Below are 21,505 nucleotides of genomic sequence, written 5' to 3'. Positions count from 1 at the left end.
CTCGCCCTTTCACTCCCCTGCTCTCTTGTCCTATCACTTCCTACTTATCTGCCCCCTTTCTCCCACACCTCGATCTGTCTCCCATCCCCTTTCTCCCCATCTTTTTCTCTCCCCCCTCCCCTCTCTCACATTCTTCCCCTTCTTTCCCGCTGTCTCTCACACACTCTTTTCTCTCATAGGTTTTATGATCATCATTGAGCCATTTGAGGACAGAACTCCGTCTATAAGTAACCCCGTGTTACATTTCAGGTGACGCTCTCCCCTCTCCTTTTGTTTTCTTGGTTCTCTTTGAGAAGTATTCATCCCTCACGGATTTGTATCTAGCACATTACGGATAGAGATGTGTCTGTCCCCGCTGTCGCACTGTGTGCACAGTACAGGAGATGTGTCTGTTTCTGTGTCCCCGCTGTCACACTGTGTGCACAGTACAGGAGATGTGTCTGTCTCTGTGTCCCCGCTGTCACACTGTGTGCACAGTACAGGAGATGTGTCTGTCTCTGTGTCCCCGCTGTCACACTGTGTGCACAGTACAGGAGATGTGTCTGTCTCTGTGTCCCCGCTGTCACACTGTGTGCACAGTACAGGAGATGTGTCTGTCTCTGTGTCCCCGCTGTCACACTGTGTGCACAGTACAGGAGATGTGTCTGTCTCTGTGTCCCCGCAGTCACACTGTGTGCACAGTACAGGAGATGTGTCTGTCTCTGTGTCCCCGCTGTCACACTGTGTGCACAGTACAGGAGATGTGTCTGTCTCTGTGTCTCCGCTGTCACACTGTATGCACAGTACAGGAGATGTCTCTGTGTCCCCGCTGTCACACTGTGTGCACAGTACAGGAGATGTGTCTGTCTCTGTGTCCCCGCTGTCACACTGTGCATAGTACAGGAAATGTGTCTGTCTCTGTCCCTGCTGTCACACTGTGCACAGTACAGGAGATGTCTCTGTGTCCCCGCTGTCACACTGTGTGTACAGTACAGGAGATGTCTGTCTCTGTGTCCCCACTATCAGTGTGCACAGTACAGGAGATGTGTCTGTCTCTGTGTCCCCGCTGTCACACTGTATGCACAGTACAGGAGATATGGAAAATAGCTGAAGCGCTCAAATGCAGGTATATCTCAAAATGATAATAAGCCAGACCACTGTACCAGGGTACTAACAATTGATATAGTACCTATTGTGTCATATAATGGGTACTATCCTCCTGAAGACAGGTGGTGTGTGGTGCAACCCACTCACCATATGTCTCATTGGCAGGTTCCCCTGAAAAATATGCAAATACTCACATCCTGGTAGGGCAGGCAGGCAGGCTGTGCAGCTACTCAATGCAATACAGGGAAAAGGGAGACCAAAAAGCGCACCAGCACAAACGGAGCAGGAAGAAACCAGAACAAAAAAATAATTAAAAGGGCACTTTAATGTGGCAAAAGACCCATCCAATGCATTTCGAACGTCGCAGCGTTCTTTTGAAAAAGAACGCTGCGACGTTCGAAATGCATTGGATGGGTCTTTTGCCACATTAAAGTGCCCTTTTAATTATTTTTTTGTTCTGGTTTCTTCCTGCTCCGTTTGTGCTGGTGCGCTTTTTGGTCTCCCTTTTCACAGTACAGGAGATGTCTGTCTCTGTGTCCCCACTATCAGTGTGCACAGTACAGGAGATGTGTCTGTCTCTGTGTCCCCGCAGTCACACTGTATGCACAGTACAGGAGATGTGTCTGTCTCTGTGTCCCCGCTGTCACACTGTGTGCACAGTACAGGAGATGTGTCTGTCTCTGTGTCCCCGCTGTCACACTGTGTGCACAGTACAGGAGATGTATCTGTCTCTGTGTCCCCGCTGTCACACTGTGTGCACAGTACAGGAGATGTCTGTCTCTGTGTCCCCGCTGTCACACTGTGTGCACAGTACAGGAGATGTGTCTGTCTCTGTGTCCCCGTAGTCACACTGTATGCACAGTACAGGAGATGTGTCTGTCTCTGTGTCCCCGCTGTCACACTGTGTGCACAGTACAGGAGATATGTCTGTCTCTGTGTCCCCGCTGTCACACTGTGTGCACAGTACAGGAGATGTGTCTGTCTCTGTGTCCCCGCTGTCACACTGTGTGCACAGTACAGGAGATGTGTCTGTCTCTGTGTCCCCGCTGTCACACTGTGTGCACAGTACAGGAGATGTGTCTGTCTCTGTGCACTGTCTGGCTGCTCACAGTATATTTGACGTGGGTTTAGGTTTTGCTGCATACAGCAGACATATGATCTGACTCGTTGCGTGTCTTTCCTGGGGTGGGGGCTATCTCCAGCACTGTGGGCACAGGTCACTCATGTAGATGTTAAACAGTGTTGGATTGAGGCTGGCCCTTCCCTGCTTGAAGCTGTCTGTTTGCATGCTGTCTCTCTCTCATCCCACTTTCTTTAACACACTCACTCTTTCTCCCCTCTCTAACATCCTCTCACACTCTCCCTAGCTGTCTCGATGCCTCTCTCGCTATTAAACCGGTCTTCCAAAGATTTCAATCTGTCATCATCACATCTGGGGTAAGAGACACCTCAATTATCCCTGGTGACCCTGTCTACCATTTCTCTTTCCTATCCACCCCCTTCACTCTATATACCCCCCCCCCCCCCCTCTGCTCTATATACCTTCCTCATCTTCTCTATATACTCCCCTCCTCTGCTCTATATAGCCCCCTCAACACTTCTATATACCTCCCCTCCTCCTCTCAATATACCACCCTTCCTCCTCTCTGTATTCCCCCTCCTCTGCTCTATATACCCCTCAACTCTGCTCTATATATGCTCCCCTCCTCCGCTCTATATACCCTTCCTCACCGCTCTATATACCCTTCCGCCTCCAGTTTATATACCCATCCTCCTCCGCTCTGTATCCCCTCCTCCTCTGCTCTGTATCCCCTCCTCCTCTGCTCTGTATCCCCTCCTCCTCTGCTCTGTATCCCCTCCTCCTCTGCTCTGTATCCCCTCCTCCTCTGCTCTGTATCCCCTCCTCCTCTGCTCTGTATCCCGTCTCCTCCACTCTATAAACCCCCCTCCGCTCTGTATCCCCCCTCTGCTCTATATACCTCCACCTTGACTCTAACCATGTGACATAATACCTCCCTCTTGTCATGTGACTCGCAGACCCTCTCCCCATTGGATATCTACCCCAAGATCCTGGACTTCCGCCCTGTTACCATGGCAACCTTCACCATGACCCTGTCCCGCGTCTGTCTGTGCCCCATGGTGAGACATCTAAAAGGCTACAATTATACCAGCTCCGGCTGGGCGTGCGCGCGATCTTGTGACGTCATCATTGCGATGCGTCCGAGCGGCATATGCACTGCAGGCAGGAGGCAGCCGGAGGAGACAGGGAGGCGTGGCCGTGAGCAGTTCGCCCTCATTGGCTGAACCACTCACGTGACGCGGCCGTCGCCTGAAGAAAACAAAATCCAAGGTCTGTTCTCCTGTCTGCCGCCCTGCGATTTCGTGTCTGCGCGAGGTGTATAAACGTGCATCGCATTGTAGCAATTTGTTATTGAGCCGTGCGGTGGCGCGAAGCATGGCGCGCAAAGCATGGCGCGCTCTGCCGTTTCTCGATATAAGCCCGGCCTTAGTCTATTCGCACAGCCTAGCATCTCTAGGGAGACAGAGCCTCACTCCTCTAGGACTAAACTGGGAGAAGGAAAACCGAGCCTGGCACCTCTAGGGCTGGAGGGAGAGAAAGCCTGGCACCTCTAGGGCTGGAGGGAGAGAAAGCCTGGCACCTCTTGAGCTGAAGGGAGCAGGGAGATGAGGTGTTGCCCCTCTAGGGCTGGAGGAGGAAAGGGGGAGACACAGCCTTCCACATCTAGGGCTGGATTGGTGAAGAGAGACAAAGCATGGAACCTCTAGGGCTGGAGGGGAAGGCAGAGAGAGCTTGGCATCTCTAGGACTGGATGGGGAGGGAAGATTGAGACTGGCACCTCTAGGACTGGAGAGAGGAAGGCGACAGAGCCTGGCACCTCTAGGACTGGTAGGGGAGACGGATCCTAACACCTCTAGGGCTGGGTGGAGGGAAGGTGCAAGACAGAGACTTGCACCTGTACGGCTGGATGGGTGAAAGGAGACAGAGCATGGAACCTCTAGGACTTGAGGGGCGGGGGAGATGGATCCTCGCACCTTTAGGGCTGGAGGGGAAGGCAGAGAGAACTTGGCATCTCTAGGACTATACACTGTGTCCCACAGGTCGTGGGTCGAGGGAACGATCAAGTAACGATGAGCTCCAAGTTCGAGACACGGGAAGATCTAGGTGAGACCTTAATCTCCTATTAATCCCTTATTAAAATCCTAATGATCTCCACTAACCTCTTATAAACATGTAATAAGACTATTGGCACCCTATACTTCTGGAACATCCCTTTTAACCAGAACAGTGCTATCATCTTACTAACAGCCGGTTAACGTCCCCTTAACCTGTAATATCCCTACCAACCTATTAACGTGTTCACAGACGGTTATGATCCTATTAATTCCCTGGTAACTGATAAGCGGCTCTGTTGAATCCCTATGATCTCCTATTAACATCCTATTACTGTGTAATAATCCCATTATCATCCCAAGAACTCTGTGTCTCAATTATTGACACATGACCATGGCCAGTAAGGTTCCGGGTCACCCTAACAGTATTGCCCCTGTGACGTCCTCGTTCCCCGCACTCGATTTATTTATACACTGTTTTACCAGGAAGTAATGCAGTGAGAGTTACCGCTCGTTTTCACGTATGTCCTGGGCACAGAGTTTTGGTGACAGATACATGCTTACAAATACATAGTTACATTAAGTGAGGGCTGATTGCACCTCCCTCTCTGTGACATCACAGCCGTGATGCGTAATTACGGGAACCTTCTCCTGGAGATGTCCGCTGTGGTGCCCGACGGGATTGTGGGATTCTTCACAAGCTACCAGTATATGGAGAATATTGTGGCCTCGTGGTACGAGCAGGTAACTGAGCCCATAATTCACCCTGTAACTGAGCCTATAACTGCGCCTGTAACTCGCCATATAACTTATGCTGTGACTGATGTGTAACTCGCCCTGTAACTGAGCCTATAACTGCGCCTGTAACTCGCCATATAACTTATGCTGTGACTGATGTGTAACTCGCCCTGTAACTGAGCCTATAACTGCGCCTGTAACTCGCCATATAACTTATGCTGTGACTGATGTGTAACTCGCCCTGTAACTGAGCCCGTAACTGGACCTATAACTGCGCCTGCAGCTCACTATATAACGTCCGGTAAATGCCCCCGTACCTCACCTTATAACTGACTCTCAAAATCTCCCTTCAACTCACCCCAGTTATAGATCAGCTATGGGGTAAATAATAGGGCCCTATAGATACCTAAACTCACCTCTGAACTGGTCTTTTGTTACCATACAAATTCATTTATATGGTCAATTTTATAATAATCATATTAAAGCTGCAGTTCAAGCTGCCGTTTAAAAAAAAAAAAAATATATATATATTTTTCCCCATTCAATATGTGCATGAATACAATCTGCACACGGACAAGTGATTAGCTAAGCTGCAGATCGATCTGTTCTCCTGTTATCAATCGCTTGCTCCGGTTATTTAATTCAGTTCTTGCACAGCATTCTGGGCAATGTAGTCCTGGAATATGATTGACTGTGCAGATACTAGATACAATTGGTGCACTGCTAGAGACAGGGTGGTGCTCAAGAGCCAGAGCTTATCCGAAGGGGAAGGGGGCTGTCACTTTGGAAATGCTTCCTACATTAGAAACATTAAAAATATCTTTAAAACATTCATTTTTTTTTTTGAATGCTACAAGTATTTTTTTATAGTACAGAACTGATTTATTAAAAAAAAACAAAAAAAAACACATGTAGGATATTGCTTGAACTGCTGCTTTAAGGGACTTGAGTAGGAATTCAATTAATTTCAAATCCTACCTTTTATAGGGTCAGTCGTTTAACAACCTTATAAATGGAGTTATATTAGGGTCTCTTCTCTAATTACCACTCATACAGTTTATAGGATGGATCATATAATGATTTCATGACCCCAGTTATACTAGAGATTCCTTTTTAATTATTCATTCTACAATTTATAGGATATATCCCAAAATGGCTGTATAAAACAGAGTGTATAATAAAATCTCTTTTAATTACAAATCCAACAATGTATAGAGTCAATCCCATAATAACCGTATAAATCAGGTTGTAGGTACACCCTTTTAATGATTAGTCCTAGAATTTATAGGATTGGCTCTATAATCACCCCCTAGATTAAGGACTTCTCTTTAATTGCCACTTCTAGAATTTGTAGGATGTGCTTTGTTTAGCAGAGTACATAGTTACATAGTAGATGAGGTTGAAAAAAGACATGCGTCCATCAAGTTCAACCTATGCTAAATTTAGTCAACAGATACTTTATCCTATATCTATACTTACTTGTTGATCCAGAGGAAGGCAAACAAAAAACCCCAGTGTCATATCATCCAATGATATCTCATAAGGGGAAAAATAAATTCCTTCCCGACTCCAAGAATTGGCAATCAGATTACTCCCTGGATCAACATCTTTCCCATGTTTACTTATTTGGTATATCCCTGTATACCTTTCCTTTCTAAAAAGATGTCCAACCATTTTTTGAACAAATCTATTGTATCTGCCATCACAGTCTCCAGGGGTAATAAATTCCACATTTTAACTGCCCTTACTGTAAAGAACCCTTTCCTTTGTTGCTGGTGAAATCTCTTTTCCTCCAACCTTGGGGGATGACCCCGAGTCCTTTGTACTGCCCTTGGGATAAATAGATAATTTGAAAGCTACTTGTACTGTCCCCGAATATATTTGTATACTGTTATCATATCCCCAATTTTCTAATGTAAATAAATCTAATTTAGCTAGCTTCTCCTCATAAGTTAGATTGTCCATCCCCTTTATTAATTTGGTGGCTCTTCTCTGCACTCTCTCTAGTTCCATAATATCTTTTCTAAGTAGTGGTGCCCAAAATTGTACTCCATATTCAAGGTGTGGTCTTACTAGTGCTTTGTAAAGGGGCATAATTATGTTTCCTTCCCTTCCACCCATTGCCCGTTTGATGCAAGATAAGATCTTGTTTGCCTTTGCAGCTACTGCATGACTTTGGGCACTATTGCTAAGCCTGCTGTCTACAAGCACTCCTAAATCCTTCTCCATCAAGGATTCCCTCAATTTATCCCCATTTAATTTGTAAGTCGCCTATTAATTCTTGCTGCCCAAATGCATAACCTTACATTTATCTGTATTAAACCTCATCTGCCATTTACCTGCCCAGGTTTCCAGTCTTTCCAAGTCCTTCTGGAGAGAAATTACATCCTGCTCTGATTCTATTACCTTACACAATTTAGTATCATCAGCAAAGATAGAGACTTTGCTCTCGATGCCAACCTCAAGGTCATTAATAAATGGTGGAGTAAATGGTGACATCCCTCTTAATAATTAATCCTACCGTTTGTAGGGCCGGCCTTATAACGATCCTGTTAATTATCTTGTTAGGGGATCTTGGAGAACATTCAGCGGAATAAACTCATCTTCATCGAGACGCAGGACGGGGCAGAGACCAGTGTGGCCCTAGAGAAGTATCAGGAGGTTAGTAGGGTCAGAGAGGAGAGGCGGGGGGGGGGAAGGGGGGAGCATTGTTATATGGTCACACGTGCCCACCACGCTCTTTCCCTTTAAACCCCAGGCCTGCGAGAATGGACGGGGGGCAATCCTATTATCTGTCGCCCGTGGAAAAGTGTCAGAGGGAATTGATTTTGGTACGTATCCTTAAACCAGGGGAGCGCAATCTTTTTCCCCTGCTCCCCCCTGCCGGCTGTCCCCCTCTCCTCGCGCCCCGCCTGCTTACCTTGACTCAGACGTCATGACGCCACATTGCCATGGCAACATGACATCACATGACAACGCCGCGTCACCAGGAGCCGTCTGAATCAAGGTAAGGAGAAGTTTAGAGGCCCTGCAGCTCCCCCCGGCATTATTTTAAATGCCTTGGGGAAGCGCCCGGGACCTCTGTAAACCCCGCGCCCCCCGCAGCGAATCTCGGGCGCGCCCCCCACTTTGCGCACCGCTGCCTTAAACCACCCACAGAGTCCCATATACTGTAGGCCATTTAATAGGGTCTGTGTACTCCATGCATGGGACAGAGCTTTCTTCATACCTCCCATTTATACTATAGGACTTTTATAGGGTCGGTATCTCTATAGGATGGAGCCTCCATTGTATATTCATTTATATAATAGAATTTTTATAGGGTCTGTCTTTGTTTCCCCTCAGTGCATCATTACGGTCGTGCGGTTATAATGTTCGGAGTCCCCTATGTATATACACAGAGCCGTATACTCAAGGTAAGTGCTTCTATTCCTGCGCTCCCTCTCGCTGTACTATTCCTGCGCTCCCTCTCTCTGTACTATTCCTGCGCTCCCTCTCTCTGTCCTATTCCTGCGCTCCCTCTCTCTGTCCTATTCCTGCGCTCCCTCTCTCTGTCCTATTCCTGCGCTCCCTCTCTCTGTCCTATTCCTGCGCTCCCTCTCTCTGTCCTATTCCTGCGCTCCCTCTCTCTGTCCTATTCCTGCGCTCCCTCTCTCTGTACTATTCCTGCGCTCCCTCACTCCCTCTCTCTGTACTATTCCTGCGCAGGCTCCCTCTCTCTGTCCTATTCCTGCGCAGGCTCCCTCTCTCTGTCCTATTCCTGCGCAGGCTCCCTCTCCCCTCTACTATTCCTGCACTCCCTGTCTCCTATTTCTGCACTCCCTGTCCTCTCTCTACTCTTCCTGAGGTGGCTCCCTCTCTTTGCTCTTTCTGCTCAGGCTCCCCCTCTGCTCTTCCTGAGATGGCTTCCTCTCTCCCTCTGCTGTTCCTGCGCAGGCTCGGTTGCAGTTCCTGCGTGATCAGTTTCAGCTGCGTGAGAATGACTTCCTGACGTTTGACGCCATGAGACACGCGGCACAGTGTATGGGACGCGCCATCCGCGGGAAGACAGACTACGGCATCATGCTATTTGCAGACAAGGTACCTGTGTGTATACATGCTGACACATGAGTATATACACAAGCTGCATGTATGTATCTGTTTGTGTGTGTGTATGTATATACATCATAAATTAACATGCTAGCTGTATGTGTGTACATGTATGCACATACATGCTGCATATATTTATACACACGCTACGTGTGTGTGTGTGTGTGTGTGTGTGTGTGTGTGTGTGTGTGTGTGTGTGTGTGTGTGTGTGTGTGTGTGTGTGTGTGTATATATATATATATATATATATATACTGTATACACACACTCACAATCACACACACACACACACAATGATGCATGTACTCCAAAAGCAAAAATTGGTATAAAGCTTGATAAAGGACCCATAGTGGTCCGAAACGTTGCTCAAACTGCTGTGTTCGGTTACCTCACATGGTGTGAATAAATACCTGTTTTTGATGTTGTAAAAAAAAAAAAAGAAACCAGGTATTTATTCGCACCATGTGAGGTAACCGAACACAGCAGTTTGAGCAGCGTTTCGGACCACTATGGGTCCTTTATCAAGCTTTATACCAATTTTTGCTTTTGGAGTACATGCATCATTGTTTGTGTGTGTGTGTGTGTGTGTGTGTGATTGTGAGTGTGTGTATACAGTATATATATATACACACACACACACACACACACACACACACACACACACACACACACACGTAGCGTGTGTATAAATACATATATATATATATATATATATTCACATGTCTTAGACAGGTCTGCACCTGCTTTGCTTTTCGCCATTATCACCTAGCATAGTGCTTCCACTGCAGCAAGGGATTCTGGGAAATGACATGCAAATGAGCACACAGTGTCACCATTTGCCTCAAAAAAATGTGCACACGTGATGTACAGTATGTATATATGGACACATGCATGCTATAAATCTGCATATAAGACCACATTCACGCTAATAAATCGTGATATAAAATCACTCAAAACTAAAAAATATATTAAGTGGTGTGTGTGTCTGATACAATATATCAATTAGGGATTCCCAAAATGAAAAAGAAAATGTTAGATGGGTTCAAAATAGAGTTTGAATGTCCACTAACTCAAACATAATATCCAGTATTCAAATGGAAATCCAATTAACAGAAGGGGAATCTCTCCGGGGAGGTGCGTGTCCAGATAAAGGATCTCCTCAGCCTTCGAACGCAATTTACAAAACAGAAGCGCAAACGACTACCATGAAGCCGTGTGAGTAACATGTTACTGCTGATAGAAGACAAGAATATTGCCCGTACAAGCAGTGGAAGACAAATTCGCTTATCGGTAACTGATGTGGGCGCACTGGATTTAAAAATAAAAAAATCAACCTTTTTGGGGGCTTTATTTGCTCTTATATTTTCATTTCTACTGGTTTGTTTATTGATTAAAAATGAAACAGTCAATGGAGGTTTTACCATATAAAATGTAGGGATTTGCACAATATCGCCACAAAACGCATAGGAGTGGAGCGGTGCCGACGTTGATGCCAAGAGGCTGGACTTTGAGCACTCTGCTCCGTTCCCCAGTCCTCCGAGTAAGGAAGAACTTACCCCAAGGACGTCCCTTCCATTTTCGCCAGTTAGATGAGACCCCGTGGACGAGAGACTATCTGTGACTGCACTTGATGGGAGAGTGGAGGGAAGGAAGACCAGTGCTCCCACATCTATTACCGATACGCTCATTTGTTTTATACTTCTTTAAGCGCAATATTCTTGTCTTGTACACACACTGCTTCATCATGTTAGTCATTTGCACTTTTGGAAGAAAAAAAATATATATATATATTGTAACACTTTTTCTGTGACGCTCGCATGGTGTCCTGCTTTCCCATGGTTTTTCCCTGACGCGCTCTTAGCGATATGCTCGCGCTGATAAGCGAGGGAAGCTGCCACTCTGGATTCAGGAGCATCTGACAGACGCCAATATGAACCTGACCCTGGATGAGAGCATTCACGTTGCCCGTCACTTTCTGCGAGAGATGGCCCAGCCCTTCCGCAGGGTGAGACCACCACCTGGGGAGTCACTTTATGCTCTCCATCTTTTTCTCCCCATCTCTTATCTTCTCTCTCTCACCCTCCTCTCTCGCTCGCTCCCTTTTTCTCTCTCCATCTTCCTTCCTATGTACCTCTTCCCTCACCCCCTGTGACTCTTCCTCAATCCCCCTCTCTTCCTCCCTCTCCGCCTTACCTCCCCTCTCTCTTTTGCTCCCCCTCTTTTCTTCACTATCACACCCCTGGCTGTGTCTTCCTCAGGAGGATCAGTTGGGACTGTCTCTTCTGACTCTGGAACAGCTGCAGTCTGATGAGATGTTACAGAAGATACAACAGATCGCTCATCAGGTGTGAGACGTTCAGCAGGACCACCAGATACATCCCGGGACTGCCCTGTGAGACATCAACCTCAAGACATAGAGGAACCACTCGGGAGACATCCCAAAAAGATATCCAGCGAGCGCCCAGCTAGACATCCTTAAGTGACATCCAATAAAGAGAGATTGACATCCCCATGAGATCATGCAAGAAACAAACTTAAGAGACACTCAGAGATAGATACCACGACAAGAGAGAACAAGACATCTTAAAGAAACCCATGAGACATTCAGCTGGACATCCTGAGATACATCCCATAATGAGGGCCCATAATGAGACATCGCGGCGACACCTCAGTATGTGTATATATACACATGTATACAGAGCCAGAACCCACATCTATAAACTGTAATAAAGGGTTTAATACAGATTTCTGTGTGTGTATTCTACAGCTCTTGTAGGTCCACTGTTTGATGAAGGCCTCCCCAATGGCTTTCCAAGCACGGCAGTTACAGCCTCTGTTCTCCACGGAGCTCCAGCACATTTTCTGATATTTTATCCTCCCATCCTACTTTTACCATTTACACTGCCATTGTCATTTTTTCATTCTTGTGATGATGTTACAGACTTTCGTTTGCTCTCAAACCCATTCATTCTTTTTCCTGTCTCCCCGGGTAATACGCAGCATACATCTCTCCATGCTTCTTTGAGTTGTGTGAAGCTTGTGGATTAGTTTAGCATTTAGGATCCAAGTTCCCCACCCATTAGTGAAAATGGGTGGAATAGACTGGTTGAAAACTTTCCTCTTAAGGCACAGTGGAAAGTTCCCTTGAAAAATTGTATTTTCTTCCAAATGCGTTCCATCCCATTCTATCCGTTCTTATCGCGTTCTATCCGGGTACTCCATAGAATTAAGAAAATTACTTTAGTCAGAGCATTGCAGAATACAAAAAAAAGTGTGTGCACTGAGCATGCGCATTTTAAGTGAAACTTCTTTGTCTTTTGTCACAGAAATTGTATTTGCGATGATGTTTTTAATTAAACACAATTTCAAAGCCAAAACACAAAGACGTTTGACTTAGAACGCATGTTTTAGCTATTTGCACTTCTATATTTATAGTAACACTGAATTCCTTGTGTGTGCGCGCCAGTCTGTGTCAGTATGTGTGTGTGCGTCAGTTAGTGTGTCACTGTGTGTGTCTTGCAGGCTCTCCCAGCTTTATCCCCCCCTCCCCCCCCCCCGCCCCCAAGCAAAGGGGACACGGCACGCTCAGCGCCCTTTTTCCCCCCCTCACGCTCCCTCCGAGGACACCGCACTCCGCCCGCCGTCCCATCCCTCCCCCACCCCATCCCTCCCCCACCCCATCCCTCCAAGCTACGGGGACACGGAGCGATAAGCGTTCCCCCCCCCCCCCCTACCCCTGGCGGTGTTGCTTTGGCGGGGACACGGCACGCTGAGTGGTCTCCCCCTCTTTGGCGGTGCTGCTGCGGGGACACGGCGCACTGAGTGCTCTGCCCCCCCCCCCGGCGGTGGTGCTGCTGCGGGGACACAGCGCACTGAGTGCTCTCCCCCCCCCCTCCGGCGGTGGTGCTGCTGCGGGGACACAGCGCACTGAGTGCTCTCCCCCCCCCTCCGGCGGTGGTGCTGCTGCGGGGGGGACACGGCGCACTGAGTGCTCTCCCCCCCCTCCGGCGGCGGTGCTGCTGCGGGGACACAGCGCACTGAGTGCTCTCCCCCCCTCCGGCGGTGGTGCTGCTGCGGGGACACGGCGCACTGAGTGCTCCCCCCCCCCCCTCCGGCGGTGGTGCTGCTACGGGGACACAGCGCACTGAGTGCTCTCCCCCCCCCCCCCCCTCCGGCGGTGGTGCTGCTGCGGGGACACGGCGCACTGAGTGCTCTCCCCCCCCTCCGGCGGTGGTGCTGCTGCGGGGACACGGCGCACTGAGTGCTCTGCCCCCCCTCCGGCGGTGGTGCTGCTGCGGGGACACGGCGCACTGAGTGCTCTCCCCCCCCTCCGGCGGCGGTGCTGCTGCGGGGACATGGCGCACTGAGTGCTCTCCCCCCCCCCCTCCGGCGGCGGTGCTGCTGCGGGGACACGGCGCACTGAGTGCTCCCCCCCCCCCCCCACTCCGGCGGCGGTGCTGCTACGGGGACACGGCGCACTGAGTGCTCTCCCCCCCCTCCGGCGGCGGTGCTGCTGCGGGGACACGGCGCACTGAGTGCTCTCCCCCCCACCCCTCCGGCGGTGGTGCTGCTGCGGGGACACGGCGCACTGAGTGCTCTCCCCCCCCCCCCCCCCTCCGGCGGTGGTGCTGCTGCGTGGACACGGCGCACTGAGTGCTCCCCCCCCCCCCTCCGGCGGCGGTGCTGCTGTGGGGACACGGCGCACTGAGTGCTCCCCCCCCCCCTCCGGCGGTGCTGCTGCGGGGACACGGCGCACTGAGTGCTCTCCCCCCCTCCGGCGGCGGTGCTGGTGCGGGGACACGGCGCACTGAGTGCTCTCCCCCCCTCCGGCGGCGGTGCTGCTGCGGGGACACGGCGCACTGAGTGCTCTCCCCCCCCCCCCCCTCCGGCGGCGGTGCTGCTGCGGGGACACAGCGCACTGAGTGCTCTCCCCCCCCCCCCCTCCGGCGGTGGTGCTGCGGCGGGGACACGGCGCACTGAGTGCTCTCCCCCCCTCCGGCGGCGGTGCTGCTGCGGGGACACAGCGCACGGATCTCGCACCCAAGAGAGCGAGAAGGAAGAAGAAAAAGGTGCGTCGGGGTTGCTACCTTCAACTGATGGCCAACCCGGAGAAAATGTTACAAACAATTCCCTTACTTGGCATCCTGCTGCAACTGCAGTGAGCATGGCGGCACAGCATCAAATGATGCCCCGTTGACACCGCGTAGCATCATGACATCACGTAGCGTCCCATCGCCGTGGCATCATGTGACGCTGCGCTGCCATGTTCACAGCAGTTGGGGGAATTGCACAAAAATACCGGAGAAGCCGCCGCAGCAACACGCCGCCGTCGCCAACACCCGGAGATTGACGGGCTAAACCCGTAGCGTGTGTGCATGCGTTCTCCTCTCCGGTGACTGGTGGGAGCTGGCAACACTGACGTCAGTTCCTGCTCTGTACTTCCATCGCCAAGGCAATTTACTGCCAAGGAACATTTTCATGTGGTAGGTGCCGCTAAAAAAGTTTCACTTAAAAAAGAAACTTTGTGTTGCAACGTGGAGAAGAGAGGCTTGCAAGCGCAGTACTGGGAAGATCATTGAAGATGCCATCATTACAGTAGATTGACATGCGCTGAAGAGGATAACTTTAATAATAGCTTTATTTCATATAGTGCTTTTCTCCCAGTGGGACTCAAAGCGCTTCACAATTACAGTATAGTGCGCGGTGCGCAGCACATACGATTTTTACAGACAAAGTCCCTGCCCAGATGAGATTACAATCTATGCTTTTGGTGCCTGAGGCACAGGGAGATAAAGTGACTTGCCCAAGGTCACAATGAGCTGACACCGGGAATTGAACCAGGTTTCTCAGTGACATTGCTGAGTCAATGTCGTTACTAACTGAGCCGCTCCTCGCATGATAGACATTTATAGATAAACTACATACAAAAATGATATATATAGTATTAATATATCTATATATCAATATACCTCTCATCTACCTGTATATATCCATACATCTATGAATAGCTACAATCTACATATTGATATATTGATTAACCTTTGAAGAGAATGACAGCTTTTCAAATGAGCGCAGAGGATCTATGTCCCTGTGTGGGGTCGGGAGGTTGACTAGTAGGGGGACCTCAGGCATTTCACCCTCAAATCCAACAGGACCATGACTACATCGTACAGAGGTTACCCAGCTTTATCTGTGCTTCAAAGATATATATTAACCACTCAAAGCTCCAAGACTAACCTCAAAAATATATATGTTAGAGCTGCCAACGTTCCACAATATGCTGTTATAAAGCGTAGTAAATGCTGCGTATAATCAGCAGTAAAGAGGCAGCTATGAGAAATGTCCGCTACACTCACTACGGCTACATAGAGGTGATCAGGATAAGCAGAGTTGCCAGCGGACTGTGTAATGAACGACTGGTGGGGGTGTATGCACTGCGGGGGACAGGTAAATTACCTCCGTAGCCCCCCGACCCACATTGAAGTTCTACCTCCGTCTCTGTATGGTCGCGGTTCAGCGTGCAGCTGAAAAAGGGTGTTCATAATAGAAATCTCGGTCAAACCTTACCTTAGCACTGTACATATTGTACAGTGCTGCGTACACTGTCCGTGCTATGAGACAATATTATTCTATACTTCTCTATCTGTCCGTGCATCTATCTGTATGCTGTACCTATGTATGTATGCAAGGCTGTCAACTGCTTTCCCGAGGCCCATTACTAGAGTCACCACCACGGCGCCTGGTTGTTGAGCGGCCCTGTGAGTCCCCCCTTCTCTCTCACACACTCCATCTTCCCTCTCACTCTCTCTCCCCACCCCTTTTTTCTTTCCCTCTTCACTTTTCTCTCACTCCCCCTCTCTCTCACTCTTTCTCTCCCTCCCTTCTCACTCTTTCCCACTCTTTCCCTCCCTCCTTTCTCACTCCCCCCCCCCTTATCTCACTCCCCCCTCAGAATTTCCACCTCCCCATTACCTCCTGTTCCTGTTTGCGCTCGTCTTTCCTTACTTGTATGTCATTCTGTTTATGTAATGGATGTCACTCTGTACCCCCTGGTACCGCGCTGCGGAATATGTTGGTGCTTTACAAATAGACAATAATAATCTCCCCCTCCCTCTTTCACTCTCCTCTCACTCTCCCCTCTTCACACTGCCCCCACCCCCTCTCTCTCCCTCACCTTTCCCCTCTCCCTCTCTGCATATTCCCGCTTCCCCTTCATATTCCCCCTTCCTCCTCCCTCCTTCCCACACCCTTTCCCCCTTCCCCTCTTTCCACCTTCTCACCCTCTGCCTCCCCCCCTTCCTCACCCCTCTCACCCTTTCCCTCTCTTGATTCCCCACTCTCTCCCCCCGCCTCCCGCTCTCTTAATTCCCCACTCTGTCCCCCCTCACCATTGCTTTCCCACTTTCTCCCCCCTCCTCCTCCTCCTCACCTCTCTCCACCCCTCCCCCCCCCCTCTACCACCCTCTCTGTCACTACTTCCGTCACCATCCCCCTCTCTCTCACTCTCCCTCTTACCCCACCACCCCCCTCCCTCTGTCAGGGTCCTTCCCGGTGCCAGAGGGGGGCCCACACAGGCGTTCGATACTGAAAGTTGGGTCCGACTTCCAGTGAGGCCTAACTTCCGGGTTCAGACAAATGTCTGTGTATATAATACCTATCTATATATGTATAATGCGGCATACACTGCCAGCACTATACGAGACTAAATATGTTTTTATATATCTACCTGTATTTATCTCTGTACCTCTGTATCTGTGTTATGTAGCTATGTATCTATATATGTACACTGTCAGCGATATATGAGCCAAAATATTATTCTATGTATATCTAGCTATTTGTGTATCTATCTGTGTATGTATGTCACTATCTATATCTCTCCAATCTATAAAATACACAGATGTCCAGGGCACTCAGCTCAACACTAGGAGAAAATAGAAAAAGTACTCCAGTCCTTAACTTGCGGCCGGATGTATGCAGGGAAGCCAGGGCCAGCATCCAGCGCCAGGTAACGTATCACAACAAGCAAGAAATCTGCCGCGCTCACTGGGATAGTAAATAAATAGTAATTCATTTATTACATCAGATCAAGGACAAATAAATGGGTAAAGTGAGCGATGTTTCAGACCTCCTGGTCTTTTATCAAGCTCCTCCTCTAATCTATATCTGTACAGTGCTGCGTACACTGCCAGTGCTATAGCAGGCCAAATATTAGTCTATATCTATCTAACATCCATCTGACTATCTGTCTCTCTGTATTTACCCATCTGTGTATCGATGTCTATATATGTGCAGCACTGTGTATTCTGTCGGTGCTTTACCTGACAAAATATTGAAGTGAAACTCCTTTGCTGGCACCTACCAAATGAAACTTTCCCTTGGAGTAAATTACCTTCAGGGTCATTGAAGTGCAGCCACGGACGTGCAGCCACGGAAGTTACGTCATTGCTGGCAGAAGAGGCCATCAGTGTTGGCAGCTCGGCGCGCATGCAGAGGCCTCCCACGCTCAGAAGGCATGCAGAGGCCTCCTGTTCTCGGGGCGCATGCAGAGCCCTCCTGTGCTCGGCGCGCATGCAGAGGCCACCTGTTCTCGGCGCGCATGCAGAGGCCTCCTGTGCTCGGCGCGCCTACATAGGCCTCCCGTGCTCGGCGCGCATGCAGAGGCCTCCCGTGCTCGGCGCGCATGCAGAGGCCTCCCGTTCTCGGCACGCATGCAGAGGCCTCCCGCTCTCGGCGCGCATGCAGAGGCCTTCCGTGCTCGGCGCGCATGCAGAGGCCTCCCGTTCTCGGCGCGCATGCAGAGGCCTCCCGTTCTCGGCGCGCATGCATAGGCCTCCCGTTCTCGGCGCGCATGCAGAGGCCTCCCGTGCTCGGCGCGCATGCAGAGGCCTCCCGTTCTCGGCGCGCTTGCAGAGGCCTCCCGTTCTCGGCGCGCATGCAGAGGCCTCCCGTTCTCGGCGCGCATGCAGAGGCCTCCCGTTCTCGGCGCGCATGCAGAGGCCTCCCGTGCTCGGCGCGCATGCAGAGGCCTCCCGTTCTCGGCGCGCATGCAGAGGCCTCCTGTGCTCGGCACGCCTACATAGGCCTCCCGTGCTCGGCGCGCATGCAGAGGCCTCCCGTGCTCGGCGCGCATGCAGAGGCCTCCCGTGCTCGGCACGCATGCAGAGGCCTCCTGTTCTCGGCGCGCATGCAGAGCCCTCCCGCTCTCGGCGCGCATGCAGAGGCCTCCCGTGCTCGGCACGCATGCAGAGGCCTCCTGTTCTCGGCGCGCATGCAGAGCCCTCCCGCTCTCGGCACGCATGCAGAGGCCTCCTGTTCTCGGCGCGCATGCAGAGCCCTCCCGCTCTCGGCGCGCATGCAGAGGCCTCCCGTTCTCGGCACGCATGCAGAGGCCTCCCGCTCTCGGCGCGCATGCAGAGGCCTCCCGTTCTCGGCGCGCATGCAGAGGCCTCCCGTTCTCGGCGCGCATGCATAGGCCTCCCGTTCTCGGCACGCATGCAGAGGCCTCCCGTGCTCGGCGCGCATGCAGAGGCCTCCCGTTCTCGGCGCGCTTGCAGAGGCCTCCCGTTCTCGGCGCGCATGCAGAGGCCTCCCGTTCTCGGCGCGCATGCAGAGGCCTCCCGTGCTCGGCACGCAGGCAGAGGCCTCCCGTTCTCGGCGCGCATGCAGAGGCCTCCCGTGCTCGGCGCGCATGCAGAGGCCTCCCGTGCTCGGCACGCATGCAGAGGCCTCCCGTGCTCGGCACGCATGCAGAGGCCTCCCGTGCTCGGCACGCATGCAGAGGCCTCCTGTGCTCGGCACGCATGCAGAGGCCTCCTGTGCTCGGCACGCATGCAGAGGCCTCCTGTGCTCGGCACGCATGCAGAGGCCTCCTGTGCTCGGCACGCATGCAGAGGCCTCCTGTGCTCGGCACGCATGCAGAGGCCTCCTGTTCTCGGCGCGCATGCAGAGGCCTCCTGTGCTCGGCACGCATGCAGAGGCCTCCTGTTCTCGGCGCGCATACAGAGACACAGAACACACCCGCACACGAGGAATTCACAGTTACTATACATATAAAAGTGCAAATAGGTAAAACAGGGGGTCACTGAAATTGTGTTTTGATTTTTAATTAAAAACATCACCATCACAAATACAATTTCTGTGACAAAACACAAAGAAGTTTCACTTAAAAAGCACGTGCTCGACGCACACACACACACACACACACACACACACACACACACACACACAGACGTTTAAAAAATCTAATCTATCAGATGCAGCAGACGTTATTGCCCGTTTACACGTTACCGCTTCCGTGAGTTTTACTGTGCGATTTGCAAAGAGCGACAAGTTGTAACCTTTGCGCAATTTACCAAGCAATTTTGTGAGTTACCGCACGATAATGTCTGCTACATCTCTATCTGTGTTTCTATCCATCTATATATTTCCCCCTCTTTCTCCCTTTCTCTTTCTCCCTCCCCTCTCCCTCCCTCTGATCTATAAATACCCTCTCCACTGTCACGTTCTCGCTTCATGCTGTAGCTGTCGCTCTCTCTCTCTCTCCCTATAAGGAGCAGACCCCTCACCCTACACGCACTGGGGTTATGTACTGTGCTCCCCCTACCCTGTATGTGATAAGGAGCCTAATAAATTATTAAGGGACCCATATAAAGTGTGTGTATTTATATGTGTATATATATATATATATATATATATTTTGTGCGTACATGTTTGTATATGTGCGTGTCTATAAGCACACAATGCACACACACACACACACACACACACACACACACACTTCATTTGCTCTTATATTAAGTTCCGTACACACCTGTTACATATATACAAATGTAACTGGAATCACTGTCCCTTGGCGCCGTGGTGGAAAAAGACAAAGTCAGCGGCGCCGGACACATTTTCTGCCACGATCACGCTACGGGGGTCCAGGCTTCCTAATGGGAACCCCTCCCCGTGTTAATCCCCCGGTGACGCAGCTACTGCTTAGCTACATCTGTATGCTCACTGATAACACACACACACAGACATAGATATCTATATGTAGTCATATACTTAACTGCACATAGTGTGAGGATTAGCAGCTCTGATCTTCCTGTGACAGAGTGAAGGGGGAGAGGGGACGGTGACGGGGACAGGGGGGCGACAGGACAGTGACGGGGGGAGAGGGGACAGTGACAGAGGTAAGGAGGAGAGGGGACAGTGATATAGGTAAGGAGGAGAGGGGACAGAGGTAAGGAGGAGAGGGGACAGTGACAGAGGTAAGAAGGAGAGGGGACAGTGACAGAGGTAAGAAGGAGAGGGGACAGTGATAGAGGTAAGGAGGAGAGGGGGACAGAGGTAAGGAGGAGAGGGGACAGTGATAGAGGTAAGGAGGAGAGGGGACAGGTAAGGAGGAGAGGAGACCGTGACAAAGAGAAGGGGAGAGGGGACGGTGATATAGGTAAGGAGGAGAGGGGATAGTGATAGAGGTAAGGAGGAGAGGGGATAGTGATAGAGGTAAGGAGGAGAGGGGACAGTGATAGAGGTAAGGAGGAGAGGGGACAGTGATAGAGGTAAGGAGGAGACGGGACAGTGATAGAGGTAAGGAGGAGAGGGGACAGTGACAAAGAGAAGGGGAGAGGACGCAGAGAGATGGGGGGACAGAGAGAAGGGGACAGTGAAAGAGAAGGGGGAGAGGGGACAGTGTGACAGAGAGGGGACAGTGACAAAGAGAAGGGGAAAAGGGGACAGTGTCAGAGAAATGGAGAGGGGACTGGGATAGAGGACAGTACAGTCTCCTCCGCTAGAGTTGGCAGTGATTCAAGTCTCTGTGTCAGGATAAAATATACAGTCACAACTGCTGTATGTGTCAGCACTTCCACACGTGGAGGAGACATTAACCATTCTGTCACTATGGGGCAGACTCACAGCTCCCCTCTGTGTCACCCAGCGGGGGGAAGGCCATATTCTCAGGTCTCCTATGCCTGTGTACTATCACTCTGCCTCCCCCCTCTCGCTAATTATAACTCAGTAAACCGAGTCCTCTGCTCCAGATAAAGACATCTGCAGGGTTATAACGGGAGCCAATCATAATGTTGCTAAGGCTGTGACATCACAGTGATGTCATTCACACCTTCATGCAGCCGGCCAATCGGTTGTCGTCCTGGGGATATATAGGCTGAGATTTTGGTGATTCTGACGGGTCACCCTGAAGTCTCTCAGGTGGATTACTTCGTCTCTAAAGCAGGTAACGCAGAGTGCTTAACCTCTCCCCAACCACAGAGAGACATGTGGGGTGCTTAACCCTTCCCCTGCCAGAGAGACCTGCAGAGCACTTAACCCTTCACCTGCAGCACGCTTAACCCTTCCACTGCCAGAGCACTTAACCGCTCCCCTGCCAGAGAGACCTGCAGAGTGCTTAACCCTTCCCCTGCCAGAGACCTGCAGAATGCTTAACCCCCCCGCCAGACCTGCAGAGCGCTTAA

At 50.6% G+C, this 21,505-nt stretch overlaps 2 protein-coding genes and 1 long non-coding RNA gene across 4 annotated transcripts in view; 2 read left to right on the top strand and 1 right to left on the bottom strand.

The window, feature by feature from the left end:
- The window catches only part of ERCC2 (ERCC excision repair 2, TFIIH core complex helicase subunit), a 32,938-nt gene extending 21,149 nt beyond the window's left edge, over positions 1-11,789 (top strand). The window contains exons 13-23 of one of the 2 annotated variants that reach the window (XM_075608773.1): positions 180-249; positions 2,454-2,523; positions 3,124-3,225; positions 4,207-4,270; positions 4,841-4,962; positions 7,525-7,617; positions 7,715-7,787; positions 8,302-8,372; positions 8,893-9,036; positions 10,906-11,049; positions 11,303-11,789. In XM_075608773.1, coding sequence (XP_075464888.1) covers positions 180-249; positions 2,454-2,523; positions 3,124-3,225; positions 4,207-4,270; positions 4,841-4,962; positions 7,525-7,617; positions 7,715-7,787; positions 8,302-8,372; positions 8,893-9,036; positions 10,906-11,049; positions 11,303-11,395 — 1,046 coding nt within the window. In that variant the 3' untranslated portion in view covers positions 11,396-11,789. Of the gene's footprint in view, positions 1-179; positions 250-2,453; positions 2,524-3,123; positions 3,226-4,206; positions 4,271-4,840; positions 4,963-7,524; positions 7,618-7,714; positions 7,788-8,301; positions 8,373-8,834; positions 9,037-10,905; positions 11,050-11,302 lie in introns of those variants that run through there. The other variant, XR_012802671.1, reaches the window with a different exon arrangement.
- Positions 10,899-21,505, bottom strand: part of LOC142499436 (uncharacterized) — a 10,849-nt gene continuing 242 nt past the window's right edge. Inside the window, exons 1-2 of the long non-coding RNA XR_012802672.1 lie at positions 19,855-21,505; positions 10,899-12,260 (exon numbers count right to left, since the gene is read on the bottom strand). The exon at positions 19,855-21,505 is cut by the window's right edge and continues 242 nt beyond it. This is a non-coding gene — a long non-coding RNA (uncharacterized LOC142499436). The remainder of the gene's footprint in view (positions 12,261-19,854) is intronic.
- Positions 21,113-21,505, top strand: part of CKM (creatine kinase, M-type) — an 8,030-nt gene continuing 7,637 nt past the window's right edge. The window contains exon 1 of the mRNA XM_075608775.1: positions 21,113-21,267. The gene's annotated coding sequence lies outside the window, so the exon portion shown is untranslated. The remainder of the gene's footprint in view (positions 21,268-21,505) is intronic.

This window comes from Ascaphus truei, chromosome 7, assembly GCF_040206685.1.
Source record: "Ascaphus truei isolate aAscTru1 chromosome 7, aAscTru1.hap1, whole genome shotgun sequence".
NCBI classification, from domain to species: domain Eukaryota; kingdom Metazoa; phylum Chordata; class Amphibia; order Anura; family Ascaphidae; genus Ascaphus; species Ascaphus truei.
The sequence above is the reverse complement of the archived record's forward strand: the minus strand, read 5'-3'. Positions and strand labels throughout refer to the sequence as shown.